This window comes from Nicotiana tabacum, chromosome 4, assembly GCF_000715075.1.
Source record: "Nicotiana tabacum cultivar K326 chromosome 4, ASM71507v2, whole genome shotgun sequence".
In the NCBI taxonomy this organism is placed as follows: Eukaryota; Viridiplantae; Streptophyta; class Magnoliopsida; order Solanales; family Solanaceae; genus Nicotiana; species Nicotiana tabacum.
Genome location: NC_134083.1, coordinates 148,655,089 through 148,680,541, shown reverse-complemented (window position 1 = coordinate 148,680,541; position 25,453 = coordinate 148,655,089). Strand labels below are relative to the sequence as shown.

Below are 25,453 nucleotides of genomic sequence, written 5' to 3'. Positions count from 1 at the left end.
GTTGAGTTCTTTCTATTAATAAAAACTTGCTATATAAGAAGTTTAATTTTTAATCTGAGAAATTAATAAAAAATATGGCTATGATTAGTAGAGTCAGAACTTAATAACTTTTTATTTTATTAAATTACTTTATCATGCAAGTTGATATGCTTTAAAATACCCAAATATGATAATTATTTACCATTCTTAGGACGACATCTAATCTTAATAAACAAGAAAATAATCAACATGGTCCATAATATATTGAAATTGCAGTTACTTTGGCCCTTAGTATATCCCATGATAGATATTATCCTTGATGCACGTAAAAGGGTGAATATTTTGGTCTAAAGCCCTAAACCTAATAGATTTCCATTAGGGGCTGTTAAGTTTAACCCGTCGGCCTATGAGCAACTCATGTGACAATCACAATACACTAAGGACCATATGGTTATGATTATTAAAGTAAAAATTTACTAGCATTCAGTATAACAATAACAACAATAACAAACTCAGTATAATCCTACAAGTAGGGTCTGGAGAGTGTAGTGTGTACACATACTTTGCCCCTATTTTTTGAAGGTAGGAAGATTATTTTCGATAGACCCTCGACTCGAGAAACAGTGACAAGCAAGCAACCAACCATAACAACAACAAAAAAAAGAAATAATGACTCACGTGTACTAACAAATATCTAGAGATAAGAAATACAAGAATAGTACTAATATTATCAGTGAGAAAGACACAACATATAATAACAAGGTCTAGGGACATGAAATAAGAATATTACTAATACTACCGTTAATACTAGGAAACACCCTGGACTACCTAACAATCTTCGATCATAATTCTCGACCTCCACGCCTTCCTATCTTGAGTCATGTCCTCGATAAGCTGAATCAACGTCATATCATGCCTAATCACCTCTCCCTAGTGTTTACACTAAATTAGTATATATATATTTTTTGGCAATAACTATAAAATATTACCATAACAAACAAAACTAATACACCTAAGTAGCATCTAATGTCTTGGCCTTTCTTACAACTCTTTCTTAGAGCTCTTAAGCATATCTACTCTCTTTAATCATTATCTGTATCTGTTGCACTACAAAACTGCTGTATACATTGCTGCCTCTGAAAATCTACCAGTTTCTAGCCTTCCAAATCTGATGAACAGCGGCTCCAAGTATGGCAGCCATGACCTCCTTCTTAAACTGGTTGTAATAAAACTTAGAGTTGCATTCTTTTTGGTTTTCTCGTTTAATGTTTATAACTTGATCTTTATTTTGTTTATTAGGACGACCAAAACTTCCGATCTTAATAAACTACCAAAAATGTATTTTAGTTGATTTATTTACTAAATTGCCATCACGTCGATTCTCTGCTCCGCCGTCGGCCGCCACCCACCTCTCCGTCATGTCAGTTCAGAGATTCTCCCTATCAAAGCTCCGTCGTTGCTCTCGTAACTTACCGAAAATCTCCTTTCTCCACACTGTCACTTCTTCAGACTCTCACACTAAATCCTCAAACCCTTCCAATTCCTATCACCGCCACAACCATGGCCACCGCCGGCACCTCCACTTTCTCAACTCGTTATTACCGTCGCAGCCGCTACTTGCTGGAACGCACTGTGTTTCCTTCTGCCGTTCGTTCTCCACTCGCGACTGGCGAGTTGGTGATATCGGTGACTCGGTGATGACTCAGTATGAGAAGACGGAGTTGTCATTGATCGGAGAAAATGTTAGTGGAAGTGTTGAGGATTCGATTCTCCCAGTGCGTGCCTTGATTTCGTTGCTGGATGGTTATCATGACCTCACTGGCTTCCCTTGGTAAAATTATTTTTGAGCACCTTTAGATTTGTTTATTTGAATTTCAGAAATTCTATGCTTTATAGTTCGAAAATTTGTAGTTTAAATATGCGTTGATCATTGATACAGTGAGGTGAAAAGAGCTATTATGTACAGTGTAAAATGCATATACAGAAGTTAAGCAAACAATGCAGAAAATGCTTTTATTTATACATTAAAGCGCTTATAGAAGAGAATTGTATCTATATATGGTGCAAAATGTGTCATGTTGCTGGAAGTTTGTCTATGATAAGGGACTGCATGATTTGGAAAGGAAAATATAAGGGCCTGCATTAGGCTTTCGGTGGTAGTTGAGATAGGTGCACGTCAAGAGTAAATTGTGGCACTAAACATTTCTTTTTGCTTGTGCTCTGCTTACAACCATTGAAGATGATTTAACGTGTAACTTGTTGTCATTAAGAGCCAGGATTAGGCTTTCGATACTAGTACAAGTAGTTGCATGCTGTTGTTCACTCGTAATAATGGATTCCAGTGGATGCCTCCTTATGTCATACTATCCTCTATCTAGCCAAATGCTTTAGTGTCTACTTTTGGGTGGGAGGAACTGGTTTGTTCAAAATTTAATCACTGGATACTTCGGGGACCATGCATATTTTCTTTGTGAATTTTATGCCTTAGGTTTTACCAGGTTTTTGCTGGAGGTATATGATGTTAGCAGTAATTCAATGTGAACTTTGTGCCTTAGGATTTACCAGGTTTGTACAAAAGGTTCTATGCTGTCGGCAGTTATTATCAAGTCTCTGTGTTTAAAAAATTGGCTTAAGCAGCTTAATCTTTACTTCACTGGTTTAGACCCACTCCATTTTGCTAGATGGCCCACAAGGCCTGCGTTGTTCCTCAACCAAGAAAGAGAGTTATTGACAAAATTCCGTCCAAAAGCACATGGAGCAGTTGATAATCTCTTAATTTTGTAGTTGTTTGTAATTTGTATCAAATGATAGTATATGGTCCTTGAATTTAAAATAATGGTGTATGTACTTGGTTTGCAGGTGGATCATAATAGCTTCTTCAACAGTGGCTATGAGGCTGACATTGTTCCCGTTTGTAATATTGCAACTCCACAAGTTGAAGAGGATTGGAGAGTTATTTCCTAAATGTGAGGCTTGGTTCTCAATACCGTTCGTTTTCCTTTAGCTGATGCTAACTTTGGAACTCAAAAAGTAGGGTGGAGTGAATGAATAGGTGGACTTTTCCTTTTGATTGGAATTTCGGATAAAAAAATATTTCATTATTTCAACTTCAACTTGAAATATAATTTATAAATCAATGTTTGCTTTACCATTTGATCCATTATTTCAGCTTCAACTTGAAATGGAGAATTTGAAGTTGAAAAACTGGTTTGAGGAGTATTTTAAGTGAAATAATGGTTTTTAATCACAAAACTTTAATTTTTTTCCAAGTGAAATTTAAGTCAGACACAACTTCAACTTCCAAATACTCTTTTTCAACTTCAACTTCAAATACACTCTTTTTTTTCAACTTCAACCAAATTTTGTCCAGATGCCTACTAGTATTAAAATCTTCAAAGAAGATGCTCATAGATTTGGATTAACTTGGTAAGATGCTGAGTGATTTTGCCGCTACAAGATGGCAAGTTAATTTGCAAAATTAACTTGGTAAGATGCTCAGTGATTTTGCCTCTAGAAGATGACAAATAAGATTTTTTTTTTGACAATTCAGTTCCTTATCATTTCTGCTCGAGATTCACAAAACAATAGAAATCTTAAATTTAATGTGTTCTATAGTTCTACTTCTTTCCTTCCAAGTGCTTCGGTATCTATTCACCCTAGAATAGGGTCGTATCCCTGCATTTTGTCATTTCATGTTTCTTGAGGTGCACTTGTTCAAAAAGAAAGTTATGTAGGGTCCCCAAGGGGATGGCCTGATGGTTGAAGCATGGGATTAATTACCCGGACATTTTAGGTTCCAACACCAGCTATATCACTTGGTTTGAGCCCATCTGCTTCAGCCTTGATGGATGTATCTTGGGAAACCTATGCTTATGGACTGGACAAGTTGCCCTGTAGATTAGTTGAGGTGCTCTCAAGCTAGCCCGTGCACTGCTAATTTTAAAAAGAAAAAACAGAACAAGCATGATAACTTTGATGTTGCTGCTATTTTCTTTGTTGCCTCAAGAATCCATCTCATAATGACATGTCCAGCCTCCACAAAACAGATGAAAAAGAAAGAGTTAAAGAGGCTAACCTAGTGAGTTGTTTGAGAAAATGGACATAGTATTTACCTCTTAATAGAGATGAATGCCCGACAGAAGCTATTATTTTTCAACTGATCTTTCTTATGTATTTTTAAGTGCCTCCTCCATTCCCTCCGCCTATGTCAGGAAGGAGTTTAAGAGACCAACTTAAAATCTTTTTCAAGAAGAAACGAGAAGCAGGATGTCCTTCATTTGTTTGGTACTTCGCCTTTCTGGCAGTTCAGGTGATAATCCTTTCTATTTTATTATATCAAGTTAATTTGCTTTAGAAGACCTTTTATAAAATTCTGGATAACTATTTTTGATTGTACACTAAAATACAGTGAGGAAATTGTGACCTTTATTTGGGAGCCTAGTGTGCAGCAAAACCAAAACTTACGACAATTCAGTACTATCTGAGTGAATCCGAGATTGACTATTCCGATTTGTGATGCGATATTCTAATCATTATACTTTATGTGATTTATAGGAGTTTTGTCTTTAAATCCAAATTAATTTTAGTGATTCCATAGATATTTCTAGTAGTCTTACTATGTTAGGCCTTCAAGCTCTTCCCAACATAAGATGCTCTTATTTGTTTATCAAGTTAAAGTATTTTACTTATGATCTATAAGACCTTTCCCTAGAGAAATGTCTTTTAGGTTAGGTAGCGAATTATGACCTTGTTCTTGCTCTGCAAAATGAAACGATCTGCATATTAGGTGGTAGTGAGCCAATAAAACAAAAATTGACTGGAATCTTGAATCGTGGTTATTTCATTTGAGTGGTTGATATATGTAAACAAAAAAAAATAAGAATAGCTGTATTTGGGATTGTGAAGATATTGTTCTTTAGTTAGTCTTCTGAAAAGGGTCTTTTTTATAGGATTAACTTCTAGAATGACTTCATTTGATTTATAGTGTTGTTAAGTGGACATTATGTTTGTGTTAGTGTTTGTACAACCTTATTCCCCTCTTGGTTCCTAAAAGCGCTTGAGTCTTTTGGTCTTTTCAGAAGTTTGTATGAATTTTTAAATATTAGATTAATGTAGGTCTAAATGGAACCACATGGTTGTGAAAATTCATAAAGTTGATCCTGACTAGCTTGAGATTGAGACATAGACTAGTAATTGTTGCTATGTAGGTGCTATTACAGGCTGTTGGGTACCCCTGGTTATAGAAGTTGGTGAAAAAGGATCTAAGGGAGTGGAATGAGAACATTTATGGTGATTTAGAGAAGGTAAGAAAAAGAAACAGCTGTCAAGTGTCAAGAAAATTTACAAAGGCTGGAAGCAGGCTGGAAGAAAAGTTATGGTATCAGGTGAGGACTTCAGGAAATTGCAAAAGCTGAGGGAGATATCCTGGAGACGAAAGTACCAGTGTTTATGGCTTCAGCAAGGAGGCAAGAATACAGTTTTTTTCTTTTTTCTTTTTACAAAATGACAAATACTTACGGGAGATATAATTGTATGGAAAAGTTGAAGGTTGATGACACTATGGTATGGGATCCAGCAGAAGTTAACAACATGATAGTTGGATAGCATACAGCTCGCTTCAGGAAGAGGAAACTTGGAGAACTTTTGGGGGTATCATGCCCACCATTACAACAAGTGAAAGAGAGTGGCTGCAAAGACCATTCATAGTGGAAGAGATTGAAGAAGCACTGAAACATAATATGGAAACTAACCTCGGGACCTGATGATTATACAATGGAAACATAAATGTTTTCCAGTGATAAAAAATGGGATAATGGATACTGTAAATTATTTCTACCAATATGAAGTCTTTCAAAAACGCCTCTATGCAACACACATTGCTCTTGTTCCGAAAAGGAATTATGCAGAAGAATTCAACGACTACAAACGAATTAGTTTGGTGGGAGGAAAATATAATATTATTGCAAAAACATTAATAGTAAGGTTGAAAAAGGTGATTGGGAAATTGATATCTGGTCTTTGGAATGCTTATATTCTTTGGCCTTTTGGTTTAAGATGACAGATGCATATGATGTCAACTCTTTACTTGAATTCCTTTTTGGAAAAATAAAAAAACTCTCTACTTGAATTCCTCAATTCGCTAGATGTTTGAAACAGAGAAGGCTGAGTTTTTTATTTGTGTATAGCTGAACCTACTTGGTGCTATTCCTATGGAATAAAGATACTTTTACTTATCAAAAGTAATTGCTGTTGTTACTGCTTGAGGACATTTAGTTCTCAGTCTTCGACACAGTCCAATAAGTTAATATTCTTGAAATCATGGTCTGCAGATTCTTTTTTTTTTTTTAAATTATATTTTTAGAGTGAGGTTTGTAGGATTCATTATTTGCTTATTTAGTATGAGTAGGAGTTAAGACTACAAGAAGTTATATTTCGTTTTCCTGGCCTGTTACCTTCAATCTGGATTCCGGTTTGCTTTATTTTTAGTTTTTGATGAAGAATTCACCCGAAAAAAGTAGATGCACCAATGAAGATTTATCTTCACATGAAGGGTATGAAGAATGATAGAATGACATTTGTCTGGTTGAAGCCATTGAAATCTATGCATGAAATTTGGTTGTTTTTGATGAAAGTAAGATGTGGTTGGATAATCTTGTCATCTCGATTGTATTCTTATTCATTTCTAGGTGCCCTGCTTCCTTCTTTGGATTACAACTATTAGAAGAATGTCACTGGATCATCACGAAGGCTTTGATTGTGTAAGGGCACTCTTGTTTTATGCAATTCCTGTGTAGGTTATTGCTCTTTTGGTATTATGATTCTTTCTTGTACTTGTTTAATTGTTTAGTCTGTTTTTTGATTATCATTCTATTACAAGGCTCATTAATACACATAGTACATAAGCTCAAGATGTTAGAATTTTTGTTGTTTCTCCATCTCAAAAACGATTAAAAACGAATCGTTTTTGCTTCTGCAGATAATATGCAATCCAACAACATAGCATTTATACTAACATAGTAACTCTAAAAAAAAGCGAGGCACATAATATATGTAACAGTCTTTCGTAATAAGTATACAAACATAAATGTTATCCCTTAAATCTAGGTGTATGCAACATGAATTCTACTACTGTGCTTATTGAAATGGACGGATGCTCGTTTTACCTTAATAATTGCTTCCTCCCATCTCCTCCTCCAAACAAGATGGGATTTACACACATCCAATGAGGTTTTCTGTTCTTTTAGTGGTATCCCAAATGGTTTTCAATATTTTGAAAGCCTCTTTTTTTTTTTCCTTTTTTTTTTGTATTTTAACATGAAACATATTTTTATCATTTGGACAACCCTCTTTGTCCCCTATGGACATTCAATTAACCAACTATACCCTAATTCTCTATTAGATGGCTATGAGTTCTCATATTTATTCCAATTTATTCAGATAATTCAATATCCCGAGTATTCCTCATAACTAGATTATTATTTATTATTATGTTGGTTTTCAACCAACCACAACCATCCTCTTTTATCTAGATTTGAGATCCGCTATGCTTCACAATGGGAATCTTTTAAAATTACTTGAGATAGCTTTTTCCAGTGAAGTTAAACTATATTTGATGTAAGGTGGGAAAACCTCATACAAGCTCTATATTGAAGACGCAGAATCTTGCACAAAAACATGATTTCTGCAAAGAGCATCCAGTATATGACTATCATTTATGCTCTAGAAGTGCTCTTACAACAAAAATGTTCCACTAATCTGGACTAAGGGATCATCAGTTCCACATAAGCGCCAAAGGGATTATGTTCCATGCTGTCCTTCACCACCTCTGACAACTCCTTGCATTACCCATTTAACTCCAAACATATTCAACACAAATCGCTCTAGTTTATTTGTAATAGGGCAATGAAGTTGCAACTGGTTAACATTTTGCCCCATCTTTGTGCAAATATTGTACGCGTCAATGTGGATTGTCTTTTCACTCAAGTTTTCTACGATCAGGATACCTCCCCATGCTACGGTCAAAATAAAGAAAAGAACAGAAAAAATCCTTGTTCTCCCCTTTTAGTAGCCTGGTACAAAAAGTTCAGTGTGAACATGTTATCGCACTATCCTTCCCATCTCTCTCTGTAGGACATTTTGGTTGCTTGAATCTAACAAACTATTGGGCATCTGATCTTTTGCGGATATCCCTTGAATCTCCGGACCCATAAAATTTCTTTTCTTTTCTCTTCGTGTATCTGGGAAATTACATGCTGTTTGTTGCTAGATATACTAAAAGTATTCGTCAAAGCTTCACATAAAGGGGATTCCACAAACATTCCTACTTCTAGAAACTGATTCTATTATCATTGCATGCTTTATGTTACGCGGCGCCTTCCTGAGATTCCTTGGAAGGGCGACGTAAGGCTAAGCGACCGATGTCCGTGTAGTTACTATCAGCCAACTAGGGTCCCCTCCGTACGCTAGACGAGATTGTTAGTGCCGTACGTGAAAACCAATGTCAAGAGCAATTGAGAGAACAAAAAAGAGAATTGAGAATGAAAGAAAGCTTGATTGCATTAATGAAAGCTATTATAGAAAAGCAACACGGTGTTGAGGGGGAGAGACACCAGTACCGAGAATTGTTTGCTTGCTAGAAAGTTTGATTGCTTGATCCCCCTAATAGTACTTAAAACAAGTACCGCTTTGGGATTTTCACCATCACTTTGTCTCCTACTTGATATTCAACAAAGCGAAGGGAGTAGCGGTTGCTGTCCGGTAACAATTTCAAAAGCGATTTTGTTTGCACTAGGGCTCTTTTGTGAATTGAAACACAGTTGAGCAGCATCCAGAAGCTTCACCCAATTCGTCTGCGTTCCGGTAACAAAATGGCGGAGATATTCCTCCAGCATGCCATTGAACTGCTCCGTCTGGCTATTAGATTTCGGATGAAAACTTGAACTATGGCTCAATTTGGACTCTAGGCACTTAAACAGCTTAGTCCAAAAGTTGCTAGTGAAGCGAGAGTCGCGATCACTAACGATGTCTTTAGGCAGACCCCAATATTTGACAACATGAGAGAAGAAGAGTTGAGCTGTATCTTCTGCTGATATATATTGTGGGGCAACTATAAATGTAGCATACTTGGAAAACCGATCTATCACAACCAAGATAGTTATAAGATCTCCGACCTTGGGCAATCCAGTGATGATCCAGTGAAACGCTTTCCCAAGGTCTCTTTGGAATACGCAATGGCTCCAAAAGTCCCGCTTGTGTCAAGCGATCTGACTTGCCTTTCTGGCATACTAGATAAGTCTTCACATACTGAGCAACATCATCAGCCATTTAAGGCCAATAATAAGCACGGCGTAACAACGCCATGGTGCGTTCTTCACCTGGATGGCCGGCCCACAGAGTATCATAGCATTCCATGAGAAGAGTCCTTCGCAAATCTCCTCCTTTAGGAACATAAAGTCAGTTCCCTTTCACCTTAAGGAACCCATCTTCCATGTAGAACTGGCGAGTCTTGCCCTATCCTACCAAATCGACCAAATACAATGCATCAGGATCCTTTGGGACTAGATCTTATATCTGGTCTCTTATAGTGGTGGCCACTTCGCTCCCCCTTAGGATGGCGAGTAGGCACACCGATGCTAAGTCAGCCCTTCGACTGAGCGCATCAACAACTAGGTTGGTCTTCCCACTTCGGTACTCCAGGTTGAAGTGAAATTCCGCTAGGAGTTCCTGCCACCTGGCCTGTCAGCCATTCAACTTTGGTTGGGTCATGAAATGGCTAACTGCCGAGTTGTCTATCTTGACCACGAATGGGGTTCCCAACAGATAGTGCCTCCAAAGGCGTAAGCAATGGACGACAACCAATAATTCTTTTTCGCGGTCGGCATAGCACCGTTCTGCATCCTTCAACTTCCGGCTCTCGTACGCCACTGGGTGCCCCTTTTGTAGCAAGACTCCGCCTAGAGCATAGTCAGAGGCATCCGTTTGTACTTCGAATGGCTTGGCCAAATCTCGTACGCCACTGGGTGCCCCTCTTGTGAAGGCCTCCGCTCGCTTGGGACCCCAATCCCAATGCGTGATTTTCTTTAGGAGTTCTGTCAACGGCAATGCAATGAGAGAGTAATTCTTCACAAAACTCTGATAAAAGTTGCATAGGCCAAGGAACGCCTTCAAGGCGAGGATATCCTTAGGCGGCAGCCAATCTGTGACAACCTGAATCTTCTGTTGGTCCATCTTTATTCGCCCTTCCTCGATGACATGTCTGAGTAAGTCAATCTGCTTTTGGGCGAATGCGCACTTGGATAGCTTCACATATAATTCATGCTCTTACAGTCGAGCTAGGACCTTCCGCAGGTGCTCCATTTGTTCCTCTAGTATTTTGCTATATATCACAATGTCGTCCAAGTAGACCACTACGAACTCGTCAATGTACTCTCGGAAGACTTGGTTCATCAATGTGCAAAATGTGGCTGCAGCATTAGTCAAGCTGGATGGCATGACCAGGAAGTCGTACGACCCATATCTTGTCACACAGGTCGTCTTGTGTTTATCTCCCTCAACGATTTGGACTTGCCAGTAGCCTGTCTTCAGGTCTATTTTGGTGAACACTGTAGCACCACCCAATCTATCGAACAAGTCTGCCATTAGCAGGATAGGGTACTTGTTCCTCACGGTGATTTTATTTAGGGCCCGATAATCCACACAGAGTCGTAGGGTGCCATCATGGTTTCTTTTGGAATAGCCTAGGGGACCCATAAAGGGGACTTGGAGGGCACAATGATCCCCATGTCTAGCATTTTCGTCAACTGTCTCCAAAGCTCGATGAGTTTGGGTTGTGACATTCTGTAAGGCGCCCGGGCAGGTGGCTTCGCACCCGACACCAACTCAATCTCATGGTCCACAGTGCGCCTAGGCGGGAGTCGCCTTGGCATGTCTTGTGGCATGACCTCTTCAAACTCCTTTAACAGCTCTTTCACGGTGTAGGAATAAGACCCGAAGAGCGTTCTATATCTTCAATACAGAGGGTAGCCAGGAACGTAGGTTCATGTCTTTTGACTCCCTTCTTCAATTGCAGGGCCGAGATGTTCTCAGCGGCCATCTTTATGGTTGTGTATGGGATGATGTAGGGATTGGCCCTGTTTGCTCCCATCATGAGTAGCATATCGGCATAAGGAACAGGAATGGTGTTGGTTTGCCGCATGAATTCCAACCCAATTATCAGCTCGAAGTCATCTATGATCACCACGTGCAAGTTGAATTTTCCTTCATAAGGACCAAGCTTCACTAGCACTCCTTTGGCTATTCCACCCACTGGCTGGGGCGGTGAGTTGATAGCCTTGACTCGACCTCTGCCCTTTCCCACAACTAGACTAAGACGCTCTACTTGAGTTGAGGCTAAGTAGTTGTGAGTAGCACCCATGTCTATCATCGCCCGAATGGGCATGCCATTAATTTTCATCTCGACGAACATCAAGGTCTTCTCTTGGTTAAGAGGAGGCCCCTCATCCGCCTTCTTTTTTCCTTTCTTGGTGGTAGGGCAGAGGTCCTTCTTCTTACGGATACCAGCACTGGTTCTCGCTAAGGCCTCAGAAATAGAACAAACAAGTGCATTGAAGGCACCTATTGGTTCTGTCTGGTCAACATCATCTGTGTCGTCATCCGTCCCATCATCAAAAGTTTGATGGGCGTTCGTCTGTGCATGTGGGCATTCATTGTTCCAATGTGGCCCGCCACAATGACGACATCCTGAAGGGGGCTTCTTCCACCGATCGTTGTTGTTAGATGCAACACTATTGCTGCCTGAGGAGGGAGCCTTAGATTTGGTTGCACTCCGATCTCCTCCACTTCTGCTAGGGCCACCATTGCTAGGCTGACCCCCTTTGTATCCCCCTGTGACATGCGGCTAGGCCTATCCTTCTGAGCTTTCACTTGATAGTCCCCAAGGTATTCCGCTGCTTGGATCACCTTGGGTATAGTGTCTACTCTTTGTCTTTGCAGCTCCATATGGGCGGTTTCAAACCTTTCGGAATGTGAAGAGTTTGTCTTTGTCCCCCATATCCCGTATGTTCAGCATGAGCGCAGAGAATTCCCGCACTGACTTGGTCTGGCTGAGCTCCCGTAGCTTTCTCCGTGCATTGTACTCAACATTTTCGGGGAAGAACTATAGGCGTATGGCTGCCTTCAGTTCTGCCCATGTCTCGAGGGTATCTTCACCTGCCCTGATGGCTTCGTATTTCACTCGCCACCAGAGTTTAGCATCACCCTGAAGATACATGGCAACAGTTGCTACCTTTTATGCTTCTTCTAACTCCCCTATGACATCGAAGTACTGTTCGATGTCGAAGATGAAGTTCTCCACTTTGGCATTCTGAGCCCCATTGTATGGTTTTGGCTCAGGAATCTTCAGCTTTTGTGGCACATGGGCAAGGTTCACAGCACCCTCGATCTGGTTTCCGCATCCTCGAAGTAGGCCTTGTAGTGCAGCATTGACAACATTGAGCTGGCCTGTCAAGTTGTCTATGGTTTGCTGCATGGCAGTCAACCTGTCTGCCTCTTGTGCCCTATAGGCTAAATCCTCGATACGCTCCTGTTGGAGGTTCTCGAGTTTGCCAAAAATTTCGGCTGCCTCTGTGGCTGGCGTTTGCCGGTCTCCTTCAGAGTCGCGACTGATGTTCGCAATGTCACCTTCGGCCTGTCGCATCCTGCGATCCAGGTCGTCCAACCTTTGCAATAGGCTGGTTCTTCGATCAGGCACTGTATTCACGATGGGTCGTAATACGTCAACCGTCTCTTCAAGGGCCGCAATGCGGTCCCCATGATTCACCATGGTCAGAAATGGTGGTAATGGCAATGTGTTCCCTCGTCTGATTTCGAGCCTAGGCTCTGATACCAACTGTTACGCGACACCTTCCTGAGGTTCCTTGGAAGGGCGACGTAAGGCTAAGCAACCGATGTCCGTGTAGTTACTATCCGCCAACTGGGGTCCCCTCCGTACTCTAGGCGAGATTGTCAGTGCCGTACGGGAAAACCAATGTCAAGAGCAATTGAGAGAATTCAGAATGAAAGAAAACTTGATTACATTAATGAAAGCTATTACAGAAAAGCAAAACGGTGTCGAGGGGGAGACACAGAGAATTGTTTGCTTGCTAGAAAGTTTGATTGCTTGATCCCCTAATAGTACTTAAAAAAATAAACCAAAGTTACAGGACTTGATATAACTAAGCTCGAGAGACATAATGGAATACATGAAGTAAAACTACTCTATATTTACAAAAGAAATGACTTAGATTCCTACAAAGCAGAAGCAGGTCCGTTGGCAGCAACCTTGTCTTTAGCATCAGAGTCTGCGCGCGTGGCGCTGTGGGCATCTGCCAGCAGCTGGGCGCTGATTAGGGCTATCGGTGGGGCGACATAGGCACATGCGCGCTTGTCACTTGGCGCGGCCAAGACCACGAGGCCGTCCATGGCGCTAGGCGTTGGGAGGCTTGCCAGGACGCCATGGGGCGCGTCCAAGGAGTCATGGGGCATGGCCGGAAAGCCGCCCATGACATTTAGCATGACATTCATGTAAAACTCCTTCCACCTTTTCATAATACTTATTGACAATATTACTCCATATGGCACTGGTTTCTGGGTTGCCCGTCACGCCTTCTGCATGACATATTTATCAAACTGACCATCTTCCACAAAGCTTGGTCCTCTCGACCAAACCTCCAATCTTGCATTCCCGAATCTTCCTGCCTTAGAGATATAATTGTTTCAAATTGTGTGATACTTTTCATCTCTCTGCGCACATCTAATACAATATTGTTCAGCAGCTTTTAAACTTTTGTGCCATAATCACAGGAGTGGACATTAAGGATATGTAACAAGTCAGAATATTGGATAAGGGACTACTGGTTTGTGTCTGTTTTCCTTCATTTGATTGGTATTTTTTTTGATACCTACTAGCTTCTTTTCAAATCTCTCACATTGGTTTCATACTGTACAATCCTTGTGAGATGCATCCAACTATAGTCCCAGATAAACCATGGAAGGAAACAACCTTACAATTTAAGACCTGGCCGACTAATCAATGTTTTCACATTTTTTCAGATTATTATGCTCGACACTGCTTGAAACCTCATAATAGTGAACACTTGAGGTTTCTGATTCTTCTCGCAGGTATATACACTGCGTATCACCTGTGAGTAGAGCTGATCCTCCTCGATCTTACATAATACAAGCGCATCATCCACAAATAGAAATTAAAAGCCTGTAAGCTTTCTTGAGTTCTTGTGCTAGTTGTGAAGCCATTCAAATTACCTTCCATTGCAATTCTATCCATCTTTTGGTAAGCACCTCTTTGACAAGTATAAACAACGTAAGGGACAAGGGGTCCCCTTATTGTAAACACCTTCGGCTTCTGAAGAAGCTGGTAGGATTTCCATTGACAAGAATTGAGAATTTGATGAGAGACATGTAAAATTATATTCATTGTCTTCTCCTTTTAGTGAATCCTATCCGTAATTACGAAATTCGGAAAGTCCCCGTTGATGTGGTCATGTTTTTCCAAATCCAATTTTGTAAGCAATCCTGCCTTTTCCATATGGAGACTAGTAACTCGTCTGCCTTTCCAAATCTAATATTTGTCTTCTTTCAATGATATGCCTTGGGAGATTGATATCGTGACATCTAAACCTTCTTCTGTCTAAAGGAAAGCTCATTTGCAAAGTTTTTTTTTTTGTTGGTGTGTGTGAGAAGGCACGGGAGAAAATATGTTATTGATATTGGATGATAAATACATACAAGAGGTCCCTATTTATAGCTATACACTACAAGGAGATATTACTCCTCTTCCAAGGTGGGACAAGACTACACTATACATATCTGTAAACTAATAGGGTGGATCAAGAGCGTATTTGCAAAAAATGTTTTAGAGGTCTCCCACTTGAAATCCAAATTATCTTGAGAAGCTTCAATTTCTAGGTGAGATAGAAAGACAGCGCTTTAGACCAGTGTTTTGGATAGCGTGCGGCGACAAATAGCGACGATGGCCAGCTTCACTGAGGCGAGAGGTGCGTATCGAAGCGCTCGCCTTTTTGATGTGAAGCGACAACTTATACAAAAATATAAAATATTACAAAGTTTCATGGGTGAGGACGGGGGTTTTAAGCAGTGTTTTGGATAGCGTGCGGCGTCAAATAGCGATGAGGGCCCGCTTCACTGAGGCAAGAGGCGCGTAGCGAAGCGCTCGCCTTTTTGATGTGAAGCGACAATTTATACAAAAACATAAAATATTATATACATATAACTAAAAACTCAATAACAATAATATATTAATAAATATCATAAACTAAAGTCTAAAAGTCTAAAACAAGCAACATCTATTCTTCTTCAAGATTTTCAAATTCTTGAACTTCATGAATGTTAGCATTATATTGGCTATCATCTTCTTCATCCTCGGAGTCTTCATCAATTAGGGACCGGCTTGAACTTGCTACTCCTTTTCCCTTGTAATTTGAACTTGAAGAACTTCCTCTAAGACCATAGATATTCTCCTCAACTCCAGCCGCCATAGAAACAGTACCCCAATCAAGATCATCTCCTACATACACTTGTTCATCTTCATGATTTTGGGGGGCTCCAGTTAACCATTCATTTGCCTCGTCAATGTTATCCAACAAAATGGGATCAATGGTATCGCGAGCTTCATAACGTCGCCTCAATGTTCTATTGTATTTAATATACACTAGATCATTGAGACGCGATAGCTCAAGCCTATTCCCTTTCTTGGAGTGAATCTGCGCATAAATTGTTTAGATTAATTAATAGATTCTAATAATAACACAATATAGAATATATTAATATAATAAATCTGCTTCTTACATGCTCAAATACGCTCCAATTTCTCTCGCATCCAGATGCACTACAAGTTAGGCTTAGTACTTTGATGGCAAACTTTTGCAAGTTTGGAGTTTGATGTCCAAATTGCATCCACCATTCAACTATAGAAAAATATTTTAAAAGGTAATAAGTATAAATCAAATAAATTAAATTAAAGTTATAAGGATATCTATATTAAAGTTAGTTACCTGGCGACCTTATGTCTCTGGCTCTAATGGCTGCCTGTAAACCAAATAGGCCCTCTGCTTTTGAGTACCTACCAAACTTTTCCCCTATTTGATCTACCGTCGCTGAATTGGGGATCAACTTCTCAAGACATTCATGGTATCCAATCCACACCTCTGAATCCAAAGTTTCATCTCTAGTGTTCTTGTAAAATAATTCCGGGTTCAGAAGATGGCCTGCTGCATGCAAAGGTCGATGGAGTTGATTCGACCACCTGCTATCAATAATCTCAAAAACTTTCTCATATTTCCTAACATCTCCCTCAAATGACGCTGCAATAGTCTCTTTGGCTCTATCCATAGCTTCATAAAGATAGCCCATTGGTGGTTTTCTTTCCCCATCTACCATACGAAGCACCCTAATCAAAGGACCACCAACTTTAAGAGCCCGAACGACGTCATTCCAGAATAATGGAGAAATAAGAACTTTGGCAGTTTCTTTCCCCGCAACTTCCTTTGCATATCTATTATCTTTCTATTCATTTGAAAGAACTAGCTTTCTTAAGTTTTTCTTTTGCAAGTAAAAACTATGCAAAGTTAAGAAAGCCGTTGCAAATCTAGTCTTGGCCGGTCTCACCAAATTTCTTTCATTTGTGAAACTCCTCATCAAATTCAACAACAACGGCCTTTGAATGATGTAAGAATATACCTTGACGGCTTTAGTGAAAACTGTAAAAGTAACATTAACAATTTTATAGTTAATACTTAATACTTAATAGGATAGGACATAATAAGTATAAATAAAGTTAAAGCTTTAAAGATAACTATATTAAAGTTACCTGAAGCATATGGGTTTTCCTTGAATATGTCACCAAACATTAAGTTGATACAATGGGCAGCACATGGAGTCTAATAAATGTGTGGATACATAACTTCCATCATCTTACCCGCACTAACATTCTCACTAGCATTATCGGTAACAATTTGTACAACATTTTCCTTTCCAATTTTATCAATAGTCTTTCTAAACAGGCTGTACATTTTGCTTCCATCCGTAGAGGAGTTGCTAGCATCGTAAGATTCAAGAAAAACACTTCCTATTGGAGAGTTTACCAACACATTTATGATCATTTTTCCATTCCGTGCTGTCCATTTATCCATCATAATGGAGCATCCAAACTTGTTCCATTCCACTTTATGCTCCTCAATAATTTGATCTATCTTTTTCACCTTTTTTTTAAGATGTGTTACTCTAACTTCATGATAGCTAGGAGGCTTCATTCCTGGGCCATATTGTCCTACGACCTCAATGAATTTATCAAAAGTTTTGTAGTTAACACAGTTGAAAGGAAGCCCTGCATCATACATCCATGCTACAAAGGCACTTACAGCGCGATCCCTCAAAATCTTCTTGGCTTCTTAACCTGAAGCAGAATCACCTTTTCCCTTTTCTTGTTGTTTTGCCGAGAAATAAAGGTTGAGAGGACCTTTTGTCACCGTACGTGCCGTCGTGGATGGCCCACTAGAACTATTTGAAGATATCTTATGAGTTTTGGGGGGCGGAGGTCCCATTTCACCATCTTCATCTATTTCATCATTTTCATCAATTAGATTCACCGATGCTTCATAATTCATTTGAGTTCTTGTCACATTTTTCTTATCAACAAACGCTTTTACTTCCTCCCTAACCTTGGGCGGACAAAGAGGACATTGTACTACATTTTTAAATCCACCTATCAAATGTTGCTTGTGACGAGTTATTCTACCATGATATGTTTTTTCACAACACACACATTTAATTGCGGATCTTGATGAGCCTTGTATAGCATAATTCCAAGCTATATCATTTCGTTTATTGCTATCGGATGACGCCATTTCAACGCTGTTTTATAGAAAAAAAATTATCAAGTCAATATGCAATTAATTCTACTCTATAAGACTATAAGTCAATAATTGAAAAAAAAACAGGGCAAACAAAACAGAATGAGCTACTGCCTCTGCAGTCTGCTCTGCCTCTGCCTCTGTTATTTTTGCTCGAAACAGAGCCTCTGTTATTTTGCCAAAACAGAGCCAAAAAAAAATTAAAAGAAGAAGAAAGAGGAAGGGAAGAGCCTCTGTATTTTGCTCGAAAAATAGAGCACAAAAACAGACCTCTGTTTCTGTTCTTCTCGACAAAAAACAGAGGAAAAAAATAGAAAGAAGAAGAGAAGAACAAGGAGAAGGAAGAAAGAAAAAGAAGAAAGAAAGGAAACTCAGAGAAGCATACCTGGTCTTTCAATGGCAGAAACTTGATGAAGAAGATGATGGCACTTGGCAGAAACCTCAAGCTTTCAGATGAAGAAGACGATGGCACAGTAATTGCGAGCCCTAATCGCGAGTTCGCGACCTTTTTTCAGATGAAGCTCTGTTGTTTTGTTCGAAGTTGAAGAAGCTCTGTTGTCAAGCCCTAATCGCGACCCTTTTGTTAAGTCTTTGCCTTTTTTTTTTTTTTTTAAAAAAGCGACGCTACAGTCGCTTCTCGCTACATAGGCAGAGGCGAGCGCTATTTTGTAATGCAACACATCAGAGGGAAAGTAGCGACACTGCCTCGCCTCGCCTCACGCTATTAGCGCTGAGGCGAGCGCTATTTATAACACTGCTTTAGACCTAATAATTCCTACACCAAGTCCTCATTATCCCCAAGTTGTGTGCTTTCAACCGCATATTTCAAATTTGAAAGGCGTCAGACACTTTAGTATTCCATTAAAATTGCGTGTAATGTAATCTAGTATTGTGATTAAATGAAAGGTCGCTTGAGATGGTTTGGTCATGTTTTACGTCGTCCTAGAGATACACCAGTCCGTTGTTGTGAAACTGTGGTGAATGAAGGTGTTAAAAAGGAACGAGGTAGGCCTAAAATCACATGGATAGAAGTTATCTCGAAAGCCTTGGAATCAATGCAAACTTAGCTAAGATAGGGCACAATGGAGGAAAAAGATCCATATAGGTGATACTTATTATTTAGGAATAAGCTTTAAATATGACTATCTTTTAATTATTATTACTATTATTACTATATATATATAACACTTATTTTCATTACCACTCTTATTTTATTTTGGCATGATGATGATATGAGTTGAGCTTGAAAAAAGAAGTGAGGATTCATATCGTCGACCCCAATTTTGTTTGGGACTGAGGCATAGTGCTTGTTGTTGTTGGTGGTTTTATGCTAGTTGAAAAAGTGGAACTTGGATTAACCCTGTCGAGATAAGAAATCTCAAGTGTTGATTGGTCTCGACTCCTCAGCTTTGGACCTTGTAAACTTATTACCTGTCTGAGGGAAGTCAGCTAATTGGTGATAGTTTATAAAATTTAAGATTTCCCTAGAATATGTCTCACATTCCACTCTCTCCTCAGACAACCTTATTTTATTGAAATCCCTCCTATAACCCTTGTTACCTCATATCTTGAGACTAACCTAATTTTGTCAAAACTCTCTAAATTGGACTCTTCTCCTCCGAGACCATGAACTCCCACAAAACTCCACTCAGTTATCCCTTTGATTTTCTCCATATTCCTCTAGAAGAACCATTTTGCTTCTTGTCCACCTCCTAACCACTGCCTTCATTTTTTCTTCTGTGAATAGTAGATTATAGAGCATGTTGGATTTTTTATGAAGGACTTAATAGCATAACTATATAGTTTACTTTTTGTTACAAAATTATTTCTGGTTAGTAGTCTAATTCTTGCATTTATATACTATGTAAAGTTTCGGAATTCTTTTAGGTTTTTTTCCACTCGATGATACTGATTTCCATTTCATTTCATTGTAGGGGGGCATTCTTTGGTTCCAGAACTTGACTGAGTTCCCTAGTGGTGTTTTAGGGCCAGTCATTCCTTTACTGATTGCTGGCTTGCATTATGTCAATGTTCAGGTATCTTGCTTTATCAACTTGAGAGTTACAGCTCATCTGTTTTGTTGTTTTCTTTCTTTGTGTTACCGGAGTTTCATCATGGGATTAAGAGACCTGTACGTTGTTCTTGTCCTTGGTACTAGATACACTTTCACATATAATTTCTTTTCTGTTTGGCGGGTTGGCTGCCATCCAATATAATCATGCTTAGGCATTTGATCATCAACATGAACCATCACTTTATGTATAAGACGTGTTCATTTGAGGCCCACCCTGCAAGGGGTGATGGGTCTTGGATATTGTTTCAAGTTTGGGGCCGGCCTGAAGCAAGTAGGTAAAAGGAAAAAAATCTTCTACAGTTCTATAGGTATGAGACACCTATATACCAACATCAATTTTGTTTTTAAATATTTTTTCCCATTGTCCAGTGCTTGTTGATTGTCAATACTTACTAGATTTGCCTTTACTTTCTTGCCCCTTCACATTTTTGAGCTTTTTGATATACTGTCGCAAGGAAAAATAATCCATTCTTGCACGGTTTTGAATGATAGGAACTCTTCTCCCAAACAATATAGGAACTGTAAATCCGTAAATATTGAGTTCTGTAATCTCAGATCCCCTCCGGTGCTCAAAACTCTCGAGGATCTAAGATGTAATCTCAAATCCCCTCCGGTGCTCAAAACTCTCGAGGATCTAAGATTTAACCGACATGTGGATTTTCATGTTACCTCTATTCAGTTAACTTAAAAGACCTGCTCGATAAAGTTCGATCTTTCCAAATGGTGGCGTAGAATCTTAGAGAAGAGAGGATTTCATCTTGGTTTGGATGATCAACGAGCAAAGGCTTAAACATCATGGAGGACTTGAGTTCAACAGTTAGCAGATTGGTTAGGAAGCAAAGAATACTTACGAAATTGCCTCTTCTTGTTATTTTGTGCTTACTGCTTTCTGTTATAAAATCTCCCTTGTTTCTCCATTTTTCCCAAAAAACATCTTAAAAAATGGGTTCCTGGAAGTTTTACGTGCAAAAAGGTAAAAAAGAAGAAACGAAAGGAGCCACCTTAGGTATCGCTGTAACGTTGTGTTTTGTTCATTAGAGTTGGGAGGGTGTGAATTCTATCTTTGTGGTGCTGGATAGGTATGGAACTGATGCTGAAAACCTGCAGTTTACCAACCAGATACACACTGATTTAATAATCCTTCCGGTCTTTTGTGAACTCGGGGTTTTAGTTTCAGTGTTATCTTTAGGATACTACTAACTAATTTTAGCTTATAACTTAAAAATACGAAGTTGGAGCAGAGAAAATTAGATCTTTGGGCACAGGGCTTTGGTTTAGTGGTATGCGGCTTGTGATGCGTGGGTTAGGCGCATGACACAAGCTTGAACCTTGCGACAAAATCCTGGTATTTAAGCGGAGAAGGATAGAGGGGCGGGCCATTATCCATGGAGTTTCGAACCGTGTGCCATTAGCGGTCAGGGATTTCTCAGTTGTCAAAATTTTAGATCGTTGGAAGTGGTAGGCGCATGTTCTAGGACTTATTACAAGTCTGTTTTACACCCCAACAATATTAGCTTGAACTAGCTTTTGCAACTGTTACCGAAAAAGGTGGCTTCTTGAACCAATTGTTGAGGCTGTTTGTGGTCACTCCATTCAATTGCCTATAAGCTTTCACCCAAAAAACGATGCAGTAAGCATGAAACACTAGATTCAAGATGAGTTGCACTTTGACTATCACTGAACAATAACAACAACATACCCCGTGTAAGTGTGTGTGGGGGAGGTAGTGTGTACGCATACCTTACTCTTGCCTTGTGACGGTAGAGATGCTGTATCCGATAGATCCTCGACTCAAGAAAATCATTTCTAATAAGGTTTGAACAAGAAAAACAGTGATGAAAAAGCCATTCTGAAAATACTGAAGACAAAAATTGTAACAATATCAAAATAACAAAGCAGTAAGAAAACCGAAGCAAGGGGAACAACAAGTAGTAATAGAAATCGAAGATTAAGAAAATACGAGAATGATAATAATAATACTGATATGGGAAATACCGCCCCGTCGCCACACCTATTAATTTTCCGCAATTCCAGCGACGGCGAGGCTTACACGAGCTCAAGTCTTGGACAACTATCAATGGGAAAACACTTGGGCCCTCACAAAAGTCATTGGATGCTCTCAAAAGGCACCTTTGGCCGAAAGTCAGCCGACCAAGGGACCACCGGCCGAAAGTGAAAGAGCATCTTTGACATTCTGGGCAATAGATGACAGTAAGACCTCTCTAGGCAGCCTTGCCAACTTCGCCAGGCTGGAATGCACCAGGCAGCTTGCCAGCCTTGCTAACCTTGCCAGCCTTGCCAACCACTCCCCTTGTACAACCCTTTAGATTTCTATAAATAACCCCTTGGGCTCATTCTTTGTAAGCAACTCATAATTAATAAATACAACAGAAAAAAGCATTTGCCTCCCACATCTTGGTCTCTTTCTTTCATTGCTTTCTTGCTCCTTTCGTGTGCTTGCCATCGCTTCAGCACGGTTGTGCTGTTTCTTGTGTTTAGGACTGAAGACTTTAAGGAGCGATTTTGCTCATAGGGTTGTCCCACGCTGCCTTTGAAAATAGGCCCGTGACAAGTGGTATCAGAGCTTAGATTCTTGCATGGCTAAAAACTCACATTGCAACGAAGAAGAAACCCACGTTGAAGAGAACCCAGAAGTACAGAGAAGTATGGCCAGGAAGCGCGACAAAAGTAAGGCCAGAGACACATCTCAACCGCTTTTTAGCGAGATGTTACCCTGCGTGGAACCCGAAACTTTCGAAACCAGCACTCTCGATGAGAGGATCGTTATAGTAGAAACTGGTCTGTCGGCCATGCACCGTCGTATTGCCGCCGCCGAAAATAATTTATGTTCCCTTGAGTCAGTTGCCCTCGAAGGACTTGGTGAAGTCAAAGGGAACATTCTGGAGCAAGATGAAGAGCACAAGAAAAGGGATGACCCACCTTGCGCTCAAGCTCACTGAGGCTTTGTCTGCCTTGCAGGCAGAAGTTGAGGCTTTAAAACTGCGTCTAGAGGAGACCGCAGGAGCCAGCGGGCGGGGTCCCGTCACTGTCCGAGAGACTCGTATTGAGGCTCCTCAACCCAAAGAATTTCGAGGTGAAAGGAGCGCTCAAGACGTGGAAAACTTCTTGTAGCAATTAGATGCGTATTTTGAACATGTAAGCATAGCCAGCGAGGCCCCGAGCCTGGGGGCGAGACCGGTACAAGTGCCTCATCTATCCTTGCGTACCAACTTGCGACTCAGGAATTCTGGACATATAATGTCATACTTTGGCCAGGGGCCACATTGCAAGAAAATTTGCGAAGCAAAATATAAAACTGAATAGAGACTAACGCTGACTAAATCTCAACATAAAGCTGGGCTGGCAAGGCCGTCATAACCACTATAGCTGACAAGCCAACAAAATATACGTACAAGGCCTACAAGCCCAACATATTGCACTAACTGACAGGATATGTCTACAAGCTTCTACTGATGGATGTACTGTGATCGGAACAAGGCCCCGACCTACCCATAACCTATCTACATACATACACAAGATGTACACAAAATTTCTAGACCTGGCAACTCCGAAGGACGGGGAGCTTACCGATAAAGCTGAACTCGGGCAACACCTACTGAGGAGGTCTACCCGTCTGTCTGTCTGAACCTGCACGCATGAAATGCAGCGCCCCCAGAAAGGGACGTCAGTACGAAATAATGTACCGAGTATGTAAGGCAATATACTGAAAGCTGAAACTGAACTATAATATAATAGCTGAAAGCAATTGGGAGTCAAAGAAAATCTGAAGATATGCTCACCTGCTGATACTGACTCAACTCTCTCAATATAGTAAGTGAAATAGTTGCCCGGCCTTATAAGGCTCGGTATGTATAACTGCTCTGCCGTAGTAGGCTCGTTCATAGGTGCTCGGCCATACTAGGCTTTGTATCTCGGCCAACTGGGCTCGCTCATAGGCGCTCGGCCACAGTAGGCTCGGTATATAACTTACCATCTGATCAGAGGTTGCCCAATAGGGCCTGCCCATCGATTATAGCTCGATGGTAATGAAAATACTATAATACTGTATATATAGACTTTCTGCTCTCTTGACTGGAAAAATGAAATACTCAATTGAATATGAAGTCCCGATAAGGAGAATATTGTAACTTACAAGATTAGGAAAATATACGTAAATTCCGGAACATGAATTTTTTCTTTATACCTCGTTATCAAACTTGTGTAATTACGAGATCATGCAAAATGAAGGAAGAGCTTAGCCTTAACATACCTGAGTCGGTTCTCCGGACAATCCCTATAACACACGACAATCGCGACAAAACACGTGACGGCAAGACCGGAGTAGGAAAAATCCGTATGATGTTCTTGAGAAAGATTGCACCGTACTCCTATAGAATCGCAAAATCTCGTTGCTAATTTTTCTAAGAAGTTTCGTATGAACTTAAGTAACTTACGTTACTATCAAGTATCATCTTGGAGGAAACCTTCTTGCTGAACCTTTTCATTAATTTCAGAGACACCAAAACGAATTGAAAATGGGTTTTAAGTCTTTTTGGAATGAAATGTTGTTTTGTATCCCAATTCCTAGAAATGAAGTAGTGTCTTGCCATTATCATTTAGGTTGCCACCTTTCCATTCCATTGTAAGAGTCATGGATATGGACAAGGCCTTGCTGCCACGTGGGGGTGGGGAAATTTTAATCTTATCCTATAATCAATTAATTACAACAACAACAACAACCACCCAGTATAATCCCACGAGTGGAGTCTGGGGAGGATAGTGTGTACGCAGACCTTACCCCTACCATGAGGTAAAGAGGCTGTTTCCAATAGACCCTCAGCATCCTTCCCTCCAAGAACTCCCCACCTTGCTTTTGGGGTGACTCGAACTCACAACCTCTTGGTTGGAAGTGGAGGTTGCTTATCATCAGAGCAACCCCTCTTGTCAAGTAATATCCCGCTACCCGGTAATTAACCAATTACCCGCATAATTTAGAATTATCTCAAATTACTTAAAATTCTACTTATTTTTAATACACTTTATACACCTTACTATCATGGCCATGTGGTACCTTGTATGGTACTAGTCCATAAATACCGGGTATTTTAGCTCGTGCCGTATTTTATCCCAAAATGACAAATTTCGACGAAACTCATTTTCTTCGATTTGCTTACCCTCTTACCTTCACGAATTTACTTATCCCTTGTTTGAAATAGCATAATACTTGTAACCTCAAAATAATCTCATTCCTGAGCTTGCGTCGATTAACTTTACAACGAAACCTTAACGTCCGAAAATGCGGGATGTAATATCTCATTTCCAAGCTTTCACCAATTTGCTTATGGCATACTTTTACGTACGAAAATATGGGATGTAACAGAATATATGGAGGCCACGACCCCGAGATCGGTCAAAAGCATGTTCCTTTCTCCATATCTGCCTTTTTCCTCCGCCACCATAGCATGACGGTGTCGGT

General features: G+C 40.0%; 1 protein-coding gene across 1 annotated transcript in view; it reads left to right on the top strand.

The window, feature by feature from the left end:
- Nucleotides 1-1,278: 1,278 nt before the first annotated feature.
- LOC107829158 (ALBINO3-like protein 2, chloroplastic) overlaps nt 1,279-25,453 on the top strand; it is a 55,773-nt gene continuing 31,598 nt past the window's right edge. Inside the window, exons 1-5 of the mRNA XM_016656606.2 lie at nt 1,279-1,810; nt 2,839-2,945; nt 4,161-4,288; nt 6,666-6,737; nt 19,838-19,939. Of these exons, the coding sequence (XP_016512092.2) occupies nt 1,398-1,810; nt 2,839-2,945; nt 4,161-4,288; nt 6,666-6,737; nt 19,838-19,939 (822 nt within the window). The 5' untranslated portion in view covers nt 1,279-1,397. The remainder of the gene's footprint in view (nt 1,811-2,838; nt 2,946-4,160; nt 4,289-6,665; nt 6,738-19,837; nt 19,940-25,453) is intronic.